The sequence below is a fragment of the Paecilomyces variotii genome (assembly GCF_004022145.1).
Source record: "Paecilomyces variotii strain CBS 101075 chromosome Unknown C8Q69scaffold_4, whole genome shotgun sequence".
Lineage (NCBI taxonomy): Eukaryota > Fungi > Ascomycota > Eurotiomycetes > Eurotiales > Thermoascaceae > Paecilomyces > Paecilomyces variotii.
The window spans coordinates 1,260,081-1,277,103 of NW_021167143.1; the positions used below are offsets into that span (position 1 = coordinate 1,260,081).

Here is a 17,023-nt window from a genome sequence, read left to right on the forward strand (position 1 = left end):
CTTAGTGGCTCCGCGACATAAACCACAATAAGTCCACGTACCGCTAAAGCTGGCATGTCCATAGACAAGCTGGCCGCAACGCTCCAACCTCATCCGCGCTCCTTCTGAACTTTTGTTTGGAGTTGATGCGGTGGACGCATTAGCTGTATTCTATTGACCGGTGTGCGGAGCGTGCTACTTTATGGTGCGGCTCCGGCCAACCCTCCTTCAACATGCAGTCCTCTCCGAACATGCTCACCAAGGCACGTCCGCGCTCCCCTTATCCGCCACGCCAGTTCCATACTGACGGTTATGATCTTATAGTTTGAGTCGAAGTCATCCAGAGCAAAGGGAATCGCCTTCCACCCGAAACGGTTAGAAGTTCTCGAAGCGCAATGCATCGTCGTTTCGGTACTAACTTGGGAACAGGCCATGGATTCTCGTATCCCTCCACTCCTCAACGATCCAGCTCTGGGATTATCGCATGGGAACACTCATTGATCGCTTCGAAGAACACGATGGACCCGTGAGAGGAATAGACTTCCACAAGACGCAACCGTTGTTCGTATCCGGTGGTGATGATTACAAGATCAAGGTCTGGAGCTACCAGACGCGGAGGTGCCTGTTCACGCTCAATGGCCACTTGGACTACGTTCGGACGGTATTCTTCCACCATGAGCTTCCGTGGATCTTGTCAGCCTCCGATGACCAGACGATCAGAATATGGAATTGGCAGAACAGGTCGTTGAGTAAGTGGTGTTGCGCTCGCCCTGGAAGACGGCCGCTGACAACTCGACCCAGTCTGCACCATGACCGGTCACAATCACTATGTGATGTGTGCACAGTTCCACCCCAAAGACGATCTGATTGTTTCTGCCTCCCTGGATCAGTCTGTCCGCGTCTGGGATATTACCGGGCTCCGAAAGAAGCACTCTGCGCCAACTTCTATCTCCTTCGAAGACCAAATGGCCCGCGCCAATTCCAGCCAGGCCGATATGTTTGGAAACACAGATGCGGTGGTGAAATTTGTTCTCGAGGGTCATGATCGGGGGGTCAACTGGGTTTCCTTCCACCCTAGCCTCCCATTGATCGTTTCCGCCGGAGACGACCGTCTGATCAAGTTGTGGCGCATGAGTGGTGAGTACCAACGGCCCAATACACGGGGAATTTTCTCTAACATGCAACAGACACGAAAGCATGGGAAGTGGATACGTGCCGTGGCCACTTCCAGAACGTTTCCGCATGTCTTTTCCACCCCCACCAAGATCTCATATTGTCCGTCGGCGAGGATAAAACAATCAGAGTATGGGACCTCAACAAGCGAACGTCCGTGCAATCCTTCAAGCGGGATCTTGATAGGTTCTGGGTGATTGCTGCTCACCCAGAGATCAATCTCTTCGCTGCGGGCCATGACACTGGTGTGATGGTTTTCAAGCTCGAGAGAGAACGCCCAGCATCCGCTGTCTACCAGAATCAGGTGTTCTACATTACGAAGGAGAAGCATGTCAAATCTTACGATTTCGCGAAGAACATCGAGTCACCGTCCATGTTGTCGCTGCGAAAGTTGGGCGCTCCTTGGGTACCCCCGCGAACGCTTTCCTACAACCCGGCAGAGCGGGCCATCTTGGTCACTTCTCCTACTGACGGAGGCACATACGAGCTTATTAACCTGCCACGGGACGCTACTGGAGCTGTAGAGCCCACTGACTTGAAGCGCGGCCAGGGTACTTCCGCTGTGTTCGTCGCGCGTAACCGATTTGCGGTCTTCAACGTCTCCAACCAGCAGGTGGATATCAAGGACCTGAGTAACTCCACCACGAAGACAATTAAGCCACCTGCCGGAACAACGGACATCTACTTCGGTGGTACCGGGTGCCTACTGTTCCTCACCCCTACGACCGTTGTTCTTTTCGACATTCAACAGAAGAAGCAGTTGGCCGAGCTGGCAGTGAGCGGAGTGAAATATGTTGTCTGGTCGAATGACGGTCTGTATGCGGCTCTTCTGAGCAAGCACAATGTGACAATTGTGACCAAGACCCTCGAGCAAGTGAGCACTCTCCACGAGACTATTCGGATAAAGAGTGCTACCTGGGATGACGCTGGCGTACTCCTCTACTCCACTCTTAACCATGTCAAATACTCTCTTCTTAACGGGTAAGCCCTCCGATCCACTGTTGCATTATTGTACATACTAATATCTGCACAGAGACAATGGAATTGTCCGTACTCTCGACCAGACTGTCTACCTTGTCCGGGTCAAGGGCCGCAACGTCTACTGCCTGGACCGCACAGCCAAGCCCAGAATCCTGGAGATTGATCCTACCGAGTACCGTTTCAAACTTGCCTTGATCAAGCGAAATTATGACGAGATGCTCCAGATCATCAAGACTTCCAGTCTCGTCGGACAGAGCATCATCTCGTACCTGCAGAAGAAAGGCTACCCGGAGATCGCTCTGCAGTTCGTCCAGGATCCTCAGACTCGGTTCGAGCTTGCCCTTGAGTGCGGTAATCTCGAGGTCGCCATCGAAATGGCAAAGGAACTGGACCGACCCAAGCTCTGGAGCCGCCTTGGAGCGGAGGCACTGGCGCACGGTAACCACCAGACCGTGGAAATGACGTACCAAAAGCAGAGACAGTTTGATAAGCTGTCTTTTCTCTATCTAGCTTCTGGTGACCACGACAAGCTCGCAAGAATGGCTAAGATCGCCGAGCACAGAGGTGATTTCACGTCACGGTTCCAAAACTCCGTCTACCGCGGTGATGTCGAGGACAGGATACAGATGTTCAAAGAAGTCGATCTATGTAGGTTTTTTCTTTACCCTAGTCACCAACAAAACTAACCTTTCTAGACCCCCTTGCCTACTTGACGGCCAAATCTCACGGTCTGACTGAGGAGGCAGAGGCTATCCTCGAGAGCTGTGGCTTAACCGCAGACGATGTTACTCTCCCGAAAGTGGGAGTTCCTTCGCGTCCTGCCAGGCCCGTTGTCCCCACCTACAAGTCCAACTGGCCCGTCAAAGCTGCTGGTCACTCTTCCTTCGAGAAAGCACTGCTGGGTGAGGTGGGTGCTATTGACGAAGAAGCTGCCGCAAATGGCTACGGATTGGAGAAAGAGGAAGAGGAGGCTGGCGATCTCGGCCGTGACACACTGGAAGAAGAGGAAGAAGACGTCGCCGGTTGGGATATGGGAGAGGAAATCATCGTCGAAGACGAAGGTGACTTTGTCAACGTTGACAGCGCCGAAGCGGGAGCGGGCAGCTCTGAGGCTGACCTGTGGGCCCGCAATTCTCCTCTGGCGGCGGACCATGTCGCTGCTGGCTCATTCGACACGGCTATGCAGCTCCTCAATCGCCAAGTGGGCGCAGTTCACTTTGCGCCACTGAAGGAGCGGTTCCTGGAGATCTACAAGGCTTCTAAGACATACCTCCCTGCGACAGCAGGATTGCCGCCTCTGGTTAACTACGTGCGAAGGACCGTTGATGAGACCGACCCCCGCAAGCTCTTGCCTGTCATTCCTCGGGATTTGGAGACAATTGCAAATGTCGACCTACAAGAAGGATACGCGGCGATGCGCACCAACAGACTTGAGGACGGTGTGAAGATCTTCAAGCGCATTCTGCACACTCTGCTTCTCAACGCTGTCACCTCTGAGAGCGAGGTTGAGCAGGCGAAGAAGATTATTACCACTGCCCGAGAGTACGTTCTTGCTATGTCTATCGAACTTTACCGCCGTTCGATAGGAACGGATACGCCCGAGAATCTGAAGAGAAGCCTGGAACTCTCGGCATACTTCACCATCCCCAAGCTCGAGGTCGCTCACCGCCAACTTGCTTTGATGGCAGCGATGAAGTTGGCTTTTGCCAACAAGAATTACTCTTCTGCACTCAGCTTCGCCAACCGCATGATCGCTAACGGTGGCTCTGCTAAGCTTCTCGACCAGGTAAGAATTATCTACGTAACTTGACTGAGTGCTTTAGTACTAACCCCAACTTAGGCCAAGAAGATCAAGGCTCAGTGCGAGCGCAACCCCCAGGATAAGATCGAGATCGAATTCGACCAGTTCGCTGAATTCGATATCTGCGCTGCCTCGTATACGCCTATCTACACCGGATCTCCCAGCGTCTCAGACCCGTTCACGGGTGCCAAGTATCACGAACAGTACAAGGGCACCGTGTGCCGGATTTCGGACGTCACGGAAATCGGGGCACCGGCAAGTGGCCTGCGGTTGTTCTTCAACCAGATCTGAAGATGATGAATGTCTTGACGGCTCCTGTCTCTTGTATCTTTTCGAGATGAAAAGGATTTCATGCTTTCTTCTTGAATCCTTGACCCTGCTTCGCAGCAGGGGCAATTGTTGAGTGGCGCTATGGCTACAGGTGGTTTCCCTCGTAGACGTAGCTTTTGTTAAACCAGTTTGATAATAATAAGCGGCCTTCTTACTTTCTTCACTGTTCTGTTATGTAGCACCCTATACTATACTCTAACTGGAGAAAAAATGCATTGATCATCTATAGTAGTACATATTCATAGAGTAAACGCGCTGTTTCTAGAGTAGAGAGATGTGCAGCCGCCCATGCAATGCAATGACGCCAATGTCCGTATACGACCATGAACCATGAGACCCATATCTTACAAACGTGTTCATAATACCCCCCCCGCGGGCCAACTTCTCAGTCGCAACGTCCATCCTTCCAACCCGTCCTCCACCTCTCCTCCCAGAACCGACAATCGAACTCCGGCTTGCCCAATTTGCGATTCACAGCATTATGCGCCTCGCACATCCAATTTCCAAACTCCCCTCGTCCCGACAACCGCGGTGCATTCCGGGGATCGGCCATCCACGTCCGGAAGTCGTCCGCACACACCCAGCACGGGTACAGGCGCGAGAAGAGACCTAGGAAAGACTTCATTTCCGTCTGCTGTTCGGGCGACGCTGTGCTAGGGTACGCGGCTGTGAGGGAGTGGAGGAGAGTCCACGTGGATCGGCCTAGCGCTTCGACATCAGGAGGACATTCGTTCTGAGTTGCTGAGGGAGTGGAAGTAGATGTAGACGGTGTGGTTGATGTCGTGGATGTAGTAGCGGTAGCGGCAGCAGCAGCGGTAGCGGTAGAGGAGGATGCGGCGGCTTTCTTTGCCATGGCTTTCCAGGATGCGGCGGAGGTGCAGAGACGGCATCTATAAGATATTATAGTGTTAGGCACAGTTTATCTTTTCGAATGCTATGAGCGATGAGAATTAGCGTAAACGTACGGCTTTCCATCTTTATCCAGGACAACGCCCTTGGGCAGGTCCTGGTTTTGGTTTCCATCCTGTTGCTTTCCAGACGAAGGACCAGCTGGAGCTTGGTTGCGCTTCTGCTGCTGGCGCAGAGCTTCCATCTGTTCTTCCAGAATCTCCGCCATGATCTGTGTTCTGTCGTGGGGTAGTGATGATCGGGGTAAGTAGTTCAATAACGAAAGGATCCCTCAGACAGGCTAAGTAGATAGATTTGAAACAAAAGAACGTAAGAGAGAAACTGTACAGGTCGAATGGATACACGGCACAAAACCGGAGCGGCCAAATTACTAAGGCGATGCGCAGTAGTTAACCAGTTAGTTCATTAAGTCATGGAAATGTCGCCGAAGGAAGAAGCTTTGTCAGGAAAATCCCGAAGTTGTTAAATAACTGGTTGAATTCGGTGATAAATTATTAGTCCCCGGATTCCGCCCAAGTTGGCCCTGGCGCCGCAAAGCTCAGGCCGCCTTGCCCATTCCTAGTAAGTAACGTGGAAAGCGGAGAAGCCGAAGACGAAGGAAACGCGACAGGACAGGACAACGTTGGGAAGTGTTCACAACACGGGTCTATTCACTTATTGCTATTAATCATTGCTATTCCGAGATATCTTTTCTCCTGGATCACGTCACTGCGCGATTATTGACGCGTGGGGCGTCTCTTTATCGGACGAACTTGCAACACTTCGCGACGCCATTGAGATCACGGCGCCGGGATGCCGCCCAAGTACACCATGTCCGATTCAGAGTCCGAGTCCGACAAGTCCACGCCAGAAGTCCTGTCGGATGAGAAGCTGGAGAAAGGTCTACGGGACACAGTTGCGAATATATACAAGACGGGGAATTTAGACGAATTGACAGTAAAGAGAGTGCGACTTGCGACGGAGAAGGCGCTCGGACTGGACGAGGGTTTCTTCAAGGGTGATGCGCGCTGGAAGTCTAAGAGTGATGAGATTATTAAGAATGAAGTAGTATGTGCCTCTCTGGGATTCTTGCGCTGCGGTTGCTATATTTGGTTTCTTGATCGTATCGTTGACCGGCTATTTCTTGTCCACTACAGGAACTACAGGAGAGTAACCAGGAAGAGAAGAGGGAGGAAGACGACGAAGAAGAGGCGTCACCGATTCCACCTGCAAAGGCGCAAGCACCGACCAAGAAGGCGAGAGACGCGAAACGTGGGAAGTCAGAAGATGCTTTCAAACCCAGGAAGCGTCGCAAGACTAGCACACCTGCAGAATCAGAGGAGCCTTCTGCTGGATCTAGCGACGAAGATGGAGAACCAGTGAAGCAACCCGGAAAGAAAGTCGTCAAGAAAGCAACAAATAAAAAACAATCAGACGCCGTTACCAAGGATGATATGTCAGACGAGTCTGATACGGCGCCCAAGGCGCAAACCAACGAGTCTTTAGAGCCTGGTGCAGACAAGGAAGCATCCGACAGCGAGATGTCCGTCGTCCTGGATGAAGAACCACCGCCAAAGAAGATGCGCCAGAAGAGCGCAAAGGCTGAATCGACGGGGAAGAAAGGCAGGAAACCAGCTGCTCCCAAGAAGAAGGATGCAGATCTGGACCCAGACCAGGCAGAGATTAAGCGTCTGCAAGGATGGCTGCTCAAGTGCGGAATCCGAAAGATGTGGTTCCGGGAGCTGGCTCCCTACGACACACCCAAAGCCAAGATCAAGCATCTGAAGGACATGCTGAAAGAGGCAGGCATGGAGGGTCGCTACTCTCTGGAGAAGGCCAAGCAAATCCGTGAAGAGAGGGAGCTCAAGGCTGATCTCGAAACGGTGCAAGAGGGAGCTAGGCGTTGGGGTACAGGGAGCGCAGGCGAAGAGAGCGATGATGGCCAACCTAAAAGACGAGCAGCGCGAGGACGAACAGTCCTGGCGTTCCTCAGCGACGACGGCGAAGAAACAGACTGATCGACCCATCACTGCTCTATATATTCCTCGGGGTGTCCATTCTCGAATACCCGCATTGTATCACTAGCTTCTCATGAGATTAATTATAACGAGTAAAAGAATGGTCGTAAATGGTTTTCTTTTCCACGTAGCATGGGACTTCGACGTATCATCTCCACGGGCTCATTATTATCATCTCATTTATAGGACTTCCCTCCACTCATACGCTGGGCCACTAGACTGAAGACCGCGACCGAGGATATGAAGAGCACCAGATTGTAGAACTATCCCACCAAGTCAGCACCAGTTTCTGTGCTCTGACATGAATGACCTACCGCATTTCTGGAGTACTCGTTCTCTTCAGCTTCAGATCGGGCTTCAACAAACAGTCGCCGCAAATTGGGAAGATTGGCCTAGAAGAGGTCAGATAGTGGTCTTTCCCTGGTCCATCCATGAGACTCACCATTTCCAATGGGATATTGGCTCACATAGGCCACTTATTCCCCAAGATACGGAGAATACGTCTCACTGTGCCTGTCAGGGGAAATACTGCGATCGAGACAGCCAGCGGTGTCGCTAGTTGACCGTTAAGCTCGGGAGGACGAGGGACCCCAAGCCGCCTTTTGTGGATCGGCCAGCATCAATCAATCCATATCAGAACAACAGAGGCTCGACCTTCGACTCTGAAACATCCCCACCGCTACTACACACCTCTCTCTCTTGATTCCTCCCGGCAGAGAATCCGCGCCGGCGGATAATGAGATAGTAAATTCGATCTGTCTGCTTACTTCCAGTCGCGCCACGTTCCCCTGACGCTTCGCCGCACTCGACACCGACCGACTCACCCCGCGGTCTTTCGCAGCAGACAGTTTCAGCTCAACGTCGACGTGCCATTACACTTGCGGAGGCGCGACCTGGTCGCTGCTGAAGCTCGCGCATCGCAGACATGGCAATCAGTCGGATAAGGGGCGCCTTTACGGTGCCCAGAAAGGGAGAGACGTTCGAACTGAGATCTGGCCTAGTGTATGGGAACTACACAACTCGAACGCTGTACGGAACAATGCTGACAGATGCCACAGATCCCAGTATGCATACGAACGGTACGGATAATTGTTATGCGATCCATGTGCGGCGTCATACAGAGCGGGAAGTGCTGACCTCTGGTGTAGGAAAGAGGCCATCCAGAAGACCATCATGGCCATGACTCTGGGCAAGGATGTGTCTGCCTTGTTCCCTGACGTTCTAAAGAACATTGCGACGAACGATCTCGATCAGAAAAAGCTCGTGTATCTGTATTTGATGTGCGTCATCTACACAAGGCTCGACAACCCCCTTCTGAGGCTCCCGAGTTGACAGCTGGCAGGAATTACGCCAAATCCCACCCTGATCTTTGCATTCTCGCTGTGAACACTTTCGTACAAGATTCGGAAGACCCAAATCCTCTCATTCGAGCGCTTGCTATACGAACGATGGGCTGTATCCGGGTAGATAAGATGGTGGATTACATGGAAGAACCGCTGAGGAAGACGTTACGTGACGAGTCACCGTACGTCCGAAAGACGGCCGCGATCTGCGTCGCTAAACTGTTCGACCTCAACCCTGCTATGTGTCTTGAAAATGGTTTCTTGGAGATGTTGCAAGAAATGATCGGAGACCCCAACCCGATGGTCGTGGCCAACTCGGTGACTGCTCTTGCTGAGATCAATGACACTGCTCCAGAAACCAAGGCGCTGCAGATCACTCCGAATACGTTACGGAAGATGCTGATGGCTCTGAACGAATGTACGGAATGGGGAAGAGTTACGATACTGACGTCGCTTGCCGACTATAGAACGGCGGATGTGAAGGAGTCCGAACACATCTGCGAGCGAGTAGCTCCCCAGTTTCAACATGTGAACGCAAGTGTTGTCCTGGCAGCTGTCAAGGTAGTCTTCATGCATATGAAGAACATCAATTCCGAGCTAGCCAAGTCATACTTTAAGAAGATGGCCCCTCCACTAGGTACGCCCGTTCCGTCTGATACGTAACCGCCAATGCTGATAATTACCAGTCACCCTTGTCTCTTCCGCTCCGGAAGTCCAGTATGTTGCGTTGAGAAACATCGATCTACTCCTTCAGAAGCAGCCCGATATCCTGAACAAGGAACTGCGCGTCTTTTTCTGCAAATATAATGACCCTCCCTATGTCAAATTCCAGAAGCTCGAAATCATGGTCCGGATAGCCAACGAGAAGAATGTGGATCAGCTGCTGGCAGAATTGAAGGAATATGCGCTGGAAGTGGATATGGACTTTGTCCGTCGGGCAGTCAAAGCTATCGGCCAAACCGCGATCAAGATCGAGACTGCCGCCGAAAAATGTGTGAACACACTGCTGGACCTCATTAATACCAAGGTGAACTACGTGGTACAGGAAGCTATTGTCGTTATCAAAGATATCTTCCGAAAATACCCCGGTTACGAGGGCATTATTCCTACTCTATGCAAGTGCATCGATGAGCTGGATGAGCCCAATGCCCGGGGCTCTCTCATTTGGATCGTTGGAGAATATGCGGAGAAGATTAGCAATGCCGGCGATATCCTAGCAGGATTCGTGGACGGTTTCAACGAAGAGTTCACTCAGGTATGTCCACCCCGCTCCCTATAGAGCACAGTACATGCTAATTTTCAAACAGACGCAGCTACAGATCCTAACTGCAGTTGTGAAGCTCTTCCTGAAGCGGCCTGACAAGGCGCAGGGTCTGGTCCAGAAGGTGCTCCAGGCCGCTACTGCGGAGAACGACAACCCGGACATTCGTGATCGAGCCTATGTCTACTGGCGTCTACTTTCTAACACCAGCGATCCCAATGCCGCAAAGAACGTTGTCCTTTCCGAGAAGCCTCCAATCGTCACTACAATCCAGTCTCTACCTCCTACTTTGCTCGATCAGCTGCTTAATGAACTTTCGACTCTTGCATCCGTCTATCACAAGCCCCCAGAGCAGTTCATTGGCCAAGGTCGGTTTGGTGCCGACGCCGTTATGCGGGCTGCCATCGAGTATGTTTTCTTTCTTTGACCTTCTGGTTATCGCTTGCTAACCTTGCCATAGGGAACAACTCCAGAACGCCCGCGAGAACCCTCTGGCAGCAGCTGCCGCTGCCGCTGCCGTCAGTGGTACGGCTGCCCCCCAGGCACAGAACAATGTCGAGAACCTGTTGGATATCGACTTCGACGGCACCGCACCGGCTTCTGCACAGAAAGAGCCCACGGCCGGCATGTCCGGTCTGGAAGGTCTTGCTGGCACGCCTGTGCGCGTCGAGTCGCCTGCCATCGGTGCACCTTCGTCAAGCAACAACCTCGACGACCTGCTGGGCGTATTTGGCAGCGGTGGAGATACTGCACCCGCCGCGAACACCGGCTTTGGCGGCGCCAACGGCGGTGCGAGCATGGACCTGATGAACGGATTCGCAGGCTTGGACCTCTCAGGAACCTCAAACCCGACATCCCCGCCTCCCACATCGGGTACCCAGCCCAAGAAGACCAACGAGGATATCATGTCCCTATTCTAAGCCTGTTATTCAAACCACCTGAGGGAAAGATAATAAATTTGGCACGCGAGGTTGTAGAAGTCGTCAGCTGGAGAGAGCGGGAGAGGGAGAGGGAGAGATATGCAGAGCAAGAGCAGAGCACGAAGAAAGTTGCGGGCGTCAACTTTCTTCAACCTTAGCTGCTCCAGTTAAATCATTAACTCTTATTTCAGACATCAAAGTCGATCCTGTGCATATTGATATAAACATCTTTGAGTTCAAGTCCTTTTTGAGTGTGTGTTGTTAATTGGAAGAAGAGAGCTAAATTATTAGATGGTTTTCTTTTTTCCCTTTTTTTTTAAAAAAAAAACAGTAGAATGCAGGATATAATGATACAATCGATATTATAAACTCGACATATTCGTATTGTTGCTTCAGTACATAAATACATGTTATGGAAGGAAAGCATTCCTACGTATGCAGGAGATGAGATACTAATCCCATACTATAAAACCACACGCGCAGCGCCACAAGCCATATTCTGCGTTTTCCTAATATCCAAAATCCACCTGACCAGTTCCTAGGAGCTCATTTTGAAGTCCAGGAATTATGACTTAAATTAGAAGAGAGTGAAGATGAAATTATGTCCTTGAATGTTATGCTAAGAGAGAGAAAAAAAAAAAGAAGGACGTCGTTTTCTCCGTATTACTCGTTTAGTACTTTTGTGGCTCGCAAAATGTCTTCGAGAGACCAGCATGGTCCGCCGGGGACCATCTCCGCCCACACTTCCTCAGGTACGGCGTCGTTGGGGTCCAGAAGGCTCCAGTTCGGACTGGGCTCTAGTTTTATCCATTTAAAATCCTCGACTTCGTTCCAATTGTCGGTAGCTTCGGGCTGGTTCTGGTCCAAGGCCTAGAGAGTGGACAGTTGTTAATTTCGAGCTTCAAGTACGCAAGGTGTGATTGGTAGGTGGGATTTATGTTATGCACAGCAATTAACAATACTCACATATACCTTTGGTATCCTTGCAAACCGGATATTTTTGCAATCCTCGATGATCGGATTACTGCTGCAGCTGAGATAGACGTCGACGTCTTTGCATTCATGCATGCGGAACTGGTGGCAGGAAACGAGGATAACACTGTGTTGGACTCCCGTGATGTGTGCTGGACCGTTGACCTGGCCGCAGATCAAGAGGCTTTCCTGGACATCCTTCACCGTTAAGCTGGCGTATGGCTTCCCATTGGCGGTTGGGATTGACATATCTACAACACAATGTCGCAAGGATGTAATAGATGCGGGAACTGTTGCACTTGAGGCCGACGCTGGAAGCATGATATGGAGACCATAGTGATTGTCAACAGTGACTGAAGAGGCAGCCGAGAAAGTTGGCCTTCGTATTGAGGAACATTTGGGATCGATATTGGTGATTCCTTCCTTGTCCCCTCCCTCAAAGACAGGAGATGAAACTGGTACTATTTCAGGTCTCATCTGCTGCTGCGCAGGCTCGTACAAAGGTGTGGATGGATAATTAGGGGTCGTGGTCGCCGACGAGTCCGGTGATGACCGTCCAGGAGAGCTGTAACCAGGAATATGACGGCGACCTTGGGCAGCAATTTGCGCAGCATCAACTAAAGAAACAGCAGAAGGGTTCTTCTTCGTTTTGAACGAGAACTTTTGTCGTGGTGCGACAGAGGCTTTCGTTTCCGTGAGTTTGTCACGCAGTGCTTTGATGGCCTGGTTATTCTGTCAATGCATTCATCCCCATCGACTTCGAAGCATTACACCCACTTCTGCATATATCCGCTGATCGTACGTGGGTATGTAACTGGACGCATCCTTGACCTCATTTGACAATCGCGCAATGCCTGCCAGACAGTGATCGGCCGCATCGGAACGTTCCCCGGCCACAAGGGACGTATCCGCGAGACGGTCCATCTGTTCTTGGAGAGCTAATGATTGAGAAGAAGCCTGGTCAGTTCTGCACCTAATCCACATAGATAGAACGAGTCCTCCGCAGTATGGGATTGAGTACCTATAATCTCATGTTGAAAATAGCGGAAGAAGCGTTCCTTCAGAGAAATGTCTGACTTGGAAAGTGTTTGATTCTCAGCCTGTGAAGGCCGGCGCTGTTCCGGTATCTCTTGGGACATATTGGGTGAAATTCGTGAGCAGCGATAGGTAGAAGGTGGCCTGCAGAAGAACGTTCGTCCACCTGGAGGGGAAAAGGGTAGGAAGCTTTGACGATATGCGAAAGAGGGTAGGTATTGATGACGTCTATCCAAACAGAAGAGATGCTGGGATGAGCGGTCCGCACTGCAAAAGTAGATCTGACGCAAATCCTGATCAGAGTAACGGCATTTTCCTTGGATTGATTATCAGATACAATGTACTGATACTAGTAGACCTCGCCAGTTCGTCGGAAGATTATCTCGACGTAAGAACGTGCGAAGAGGGGCTTGGTGGGGAGATCGCGGAGTTACTTGATGGATAGCGGTACAGTTGCAATACTTTAAGTTAACTAGGTATGCTGTACATCAACGCGACGTGGTTACTTTAACAGAATTCCAATGGCAATCAGGGAAAATGCCTGGATATTTCTGCTATGAACGCCTCCAGAGCTTCCGTAGCACAAGAGAATCAGCTGATATATCGGCTGGTCTTCTTTCTTGTTTATCGGGCACGTGATTGCTTGCCAGTGACGTTGACCCGGCAATTCGGAGAAACTTGGTCCGACGGAGCCATCACGTGGTCATCGCTCATGCTGCACAGCTAAGTTACACTCAACCCACGATGAATCAATCTGGGCTGGAACATCTAGGTAGCATCGTTAAATCTTGACCCTGGTTTCCCTGTTTCATTGGACTGAACGTGATCCTCCTGGTGATCCTATTGCTGAGACGGAGAAGGTACATTTAGCCCACTAATGCACTCCCACTATTGACTTGGCTCCCGTAATCCCTGCTGCTGCATACAATGAACCACCTGGCCTTCGACAGTTTCGACAGTCACGGGCCAGGGCTGCGGAGGATCGCTCGTGTCCGCTTGCCTACAAAGATGAAAACATCATGTGCCTGGGGCCCTGGGCCCTGAACAGCCGGCAGAGGATGCACCTATCTTCGATCTGTATGATCGCCTCGGTTAGCAGCATTCGATAATCTTGCTAAGATTCTGTGCCGCCTGACTCCTCAGGGAAATGATGCCAAGCGGCCCCGGGGGAGCCCTGGAATCCTAGGAGAGAGTAATGCCGCGTACGGAATGTTCCCAACCTGCGGGATGCTCGTGGGAACGGCATCTACAGAGATCGTGAGGATGCGACATTCACCCTCCTATCATCGCCCTGGAGCATCGGTTGGTGATATATCAGACCAAGCTTTCAGCTTTCAGCCAGAAGCCGTTTAGTGGGGCCTTGTTGCCACTGCGATGGCTTGTTAAGTTGATTTAGAGTGTGAGCTAAATAGCCTGCAGCCGCGACCCTGCCAGGTAAACAATGGCGGAGCAACCGTAAGCAAGAGCACGATAAACGATGAAGATCCCAGTTGGATTTCACCATGCAGCTCGCCAATCTTCCCCTCCTGAGGGCCCCTCATAAGGACCGGGGTGCTTACACCGTCTATCCCTTTCTTGTCCACGGCCCTACCTCTGCTGCGTATGATATAGTGGAAGGGGTGCGCGCTGCAGCAGGCTCAAAATCAGCAGTCATTCTCTAGTCGACCAAGGATCAGTTACACGGATGTTATTTTCAGCCTTGATTTTAAGGGTTATATCCCTTTTCCTATCATTGTCCACTGCTCCCGCGAATCCCCTGAAATATGAACTCGTAGAGCGTCATTCTGAGGTGCCTTATGGTTGGGTTCGGGGAACAGCTCCAGCTGCATCGAAGCTGCTCTGTCTTCGGCTTGCGGTTCGCCAGGACAGGGCCGCTGAGTTCGAAAAGCTGGTAATTGACCTTTCGACGCCCGGACACGAAAAGTATGGGAAGCACTTGAAACAGAAAGAAATAAAAGACTTCCTTCGCCCAGCTTCAAAGGTATCTCAGGCCATTCTTGCATGGCTGGAGTCAGAAGGAGTACCGGACGATTCCATTGAAGATGACGGTGATTGGATCAAGATTGTTGTTCCCGTACACCAAGCGGAACGAATGCTGAGTACCCGGTTTCACCACTTTCACCACATCGACAGCAGGGTCACAAGAATCAGGACGCTCGAGTATTCACTGCCCCGCGCAATTCGGCCATATATTCAGTTGATCCAGCCAACAACTCGTTTTGGCGAACCTAAGGCTCACAAAAGCTTCCTGATCGACCACGGCATTACCATCAGTGACAACGAGAAGAATATTGACTGCGGTTCAACTGTTACCCCAAGTTGCTTGCGACAATTGTACAAGCTAGACGATTTTGTGGCGAAACCCCATCCACGCAACAAGCTTGGGATCTCCGGATATCTGGGTCAATATGCTCGATACAGCGACTTTTATGCGTTTCTGAAGAAGTACGCGCCTAACGAGCAGGATGCCAATTTCACAGTGGCATCGATCAACGGTGGTCTTAATCTCCAAAACTCATCCGATAGTGCCACTGAAGCCGCTTTGGATGTCCAGTACGGCTATTCGCTCTCCTACGGAGTAGGCGGCACTTTTTACACCACTGGAGGTCGTGCGCCTCTTGTCCCTGATGCCGATGAGCCTGATGCGAACGACTCCGACAACGAGCCGTACTTGGACCAGCTTCATTATCTCTTGAAATTGCCAGACGACCAGCTGCCATCGGTCTTGTCAACTTCCTATGGTGAAGACGAACAAAGCGTGCCAGTATCCTATTCCAATGCTACCTGCAATTTGTTCGCCCAGCTAGGCGCTCGTGGTGTATCTGTCATATTCAGCAGCGGAGATAGCGGTGTTGGAGGGTCTTGTTTGAGCAACGATGGCAAGAATACCACCAGATTCCTTCCGATATTCCCTGCTTCCTGTCCGTTCGTCACCTCCGTGGGTGGCACAACAGGGATCAATCCCGAGAAAGCAATTTCCTTTTCGGCAGGAGGGTTCTCTGAGCGGTTCGCCCGTCCGTCGTATCAAGAGGCTGCGGTTTCTAGCTACCTCTCTCTCCTAGGCAACCGATGGGAAGGGCTATACAATCCGAAGGGACGGGGCTTCCCTGACGTTGCTGCTCAGGCGAACAATTTCGCGATTGTTGAACATGGATCCATCAGTTTGGTGGGAGGAACGAGGTTTGTGATCAGCTTACCCACACAGCAAGCTCATATTAACACACCGTTAGTGCCGCTGCTCCAACCTTTGCGGCTATCGTTGCAGACTTGAATTCCGTTCGCCTTGCTGCAAATAAGTCGGCCCTGGGTTTCTTGAACCCTTGGATTTACAGCCTCAACCAGACCGGTTTCACAGACATTGTCCAAGGCGGTTCTAATGGATGTTTTGGCGGCGAGACTTGGTTAGGCAAGTCGACACCTTACGTGCCATATGCCAGTTGGAATGCCACGCCAGGGTGGGACCCAGTAACAGGACTAGGAACACCACTGTTCTCAACTCTCTCTGAGCTTGCACTATCGGCGTGATCGAGTATCTTTTAGAAGTATTGTTGCTTCACGTTTATGCAGTTCTTCATGTTAATCCTATGCCGCTCCTATATCCCGGTTCGTTATGTCTCTTGATTGGCGCAAATGTATGCGTGGTAGTATAACGGCCCTATGCAGACATGAGCCTTGACCGTGAGTCTGCGGTCATCATCAGAGAAAATAAGCATTCTCAGCATCCCTCACGGCTACCAGTGCAGGATTAACAAGGCACACTCACAATCTCATCCAAAGGAGAACGTTGCACGCTACAGACTGCGGAACAGCCTGGGGAAGTCATTGGACGTTCATTACAATAATTAGTTCGGGTGTGAAATTCCCCTCCCTGTTGAGTTGTCTAACGTTAAGGTCTAACAAGGTTACCCCGCCAAGAGTCGATGTAAATTGATTATATAGCGGGCGATGGACTGGTTAGTTATTTACATATATTTATAAACTGCAGCGAGGCAAACGAGCAGAGCTGTCCCGCAGCTGGCCACTGGTACGATAAGGGGTAAACTGGACCCAAAATAGTGTAGCTAGAACCTCCGGCGTGGCCCCTAGGGGCCGTATTCATCGGACGACTAACTAGTGAACGGACAATTTTTATTTTGATTTCTATTATCCTCACATGTCAGACGAATATATGACCTTGTAGTTCGGAATATTACCATCATCACAATAATACGCACGATTTCGGCCCGCCTCCCATGCAAACAGCGTCGAAAACGCTGCGACTTGAGGCGATGAAGGTCCCTTCTCAGAGCTTCAAGTATGTTGCGCGGCAAGGGATATGCCCG

The 17,023-nt window shown here is 51.1% G+C and overlaps 6 protein-coding genes across 6 annotated transcripts; 4 read left to right on the forward strand and 2 right to left on the reverse strand.

Annotated features, from left to right (window-relative positions):
• The first annotated feature begins 49 nt into the window (after positions 1-49).
• Positions 50-4,470, forward strand: C8Q69DRAFT_464729 (putative coatomer subunit alpha). Its single transcript, XM_028630445.1, has 8 exons — positions 50-242; positions 304-353; positions 409-728; positions 781-1,116; positions 1,167-2,133; positions 2,186-2,781; positions 2,829-3,919; positions 3,974-4,470. The coding sequence occupies exons 1-8, from the start codon at positions 213-215 to the stop codon at positions 4,223-4,225; spliced, it is 3,642 nt and encodes a 1,213-aa protein (XP_028485942.1). The 5' UTR covers positions 50-212; the 3' UTR covers positions 4,226-4,470.
• On the reverse strand, positions 4,469-5,738 carry C8Q69DRAFT_238999 (FAD-linked sulfhydryl oxidase ALR). The gene is made up of 2 exons (XM_028626473.1): positions 5,230-5,738; positions 4,469-5,154 (listed from the first exon to the last, which is right to left on the reverse strand). The coding sequence occupies exons 1-2, from the start codon at positions 5,379-5,381 to the stop codon at positions 4,650-4,652; spliced, it is 657 nt and encodes a 218-aa protein (XP_028485943.1). The 5' UTR covers positions 5,382-5,738; the 3' UTR covers positions 4,469-4,649.
• Position 5,739: 1 nt separating this feature from the next.
• C8Q69DRAFT_239053 (putative transcriptional regulator) lies at positions 5,740-7,321 on the forward strand. The gene is made up of 2 exons (XM_028626474.1): positions 5,740-6,220; positions 6,310-7,321. Exons 1-2 carry the CDS (start codon positions 5,966-5,968, stop codon positions 7,168-7,170), a joined length of 1,116 nt encoding a protein of 371 aa, XP_028485944.1. The 5' UTR covers positions 5,740-5,965; the 3' UTR covers positions 7,171-7,321.
• Positions 7,322-7,809: 488 nt separating this feature from the next.
• On the forward strand, positions 7,810-11,059 carry C8Q69DRAFT_416738 (vesicle coat complex AP-1/AP-2/AP-4, beta subunit). The gene is made up of 7 exons (XM_028628356.1): positions 7,810-8,172; positions 8,229-8,249; positions 8,319-8,450; positions 8,513-9,150; positions 9,200-9,768; positions 9,821-10,182; positions 10,235-11,059. The coding sequence occupies exons 1-7, from the start codon at positions 8,096-8,098 to the stop codon at positions 10,692-10,694; spliced, it is 2,259 nt and encodes a 752-aa protein (XP_028485945.1). The 5' UTR covers positions 7,810-8,095; the 3' UTR covers positions 10,695-11,059.
• Positions 11,060-13,271, reverse strand: C8Q69DRAFT_464735 (putative tubulin-specific chaperone c). The gene is made up of 4 exons (XM_028630446.1): positions 12,688-13,271; positions 12,444-12,604; positions 11,661-12,389; positions 11,060-11,564 (listed from the first exon to the last, which is right to left on the reverse strand). Exons 1-4 carry the CDS (start codon positions 12,803-12,805, stop codon positions 11,358-11,360), a joined length of 1,215 nt encoding a protein of 404 aa, XP_028485946.1. The 5' UTR covers positions 12,806-13,271; the 3' UTR covers positions 11,060-11,357.
• Positions 13,272-14,385: 1,114 nt separating this feature from the next.
• Positions 14,386-16,226, forward strand: C8Q69DRAFT_401591 (tripeptidyl peptidase SED3; the record flags this gene model as incomplete). The annotated part of the gene is made up of 2 exons (XM_028627937.1): positions 14,386-15,881; positions 15,932-16,226. 2 exons carry the CDS (start codon positions 14,386-14,388, stop codon positions 16,224-16,226), a joined length of 1,791 nt encoding a protein of 596 aa, XP_028485947.1.
• Between the last annotated feature and the right edge of the window lie 797 nt (positions 16,227-17,023).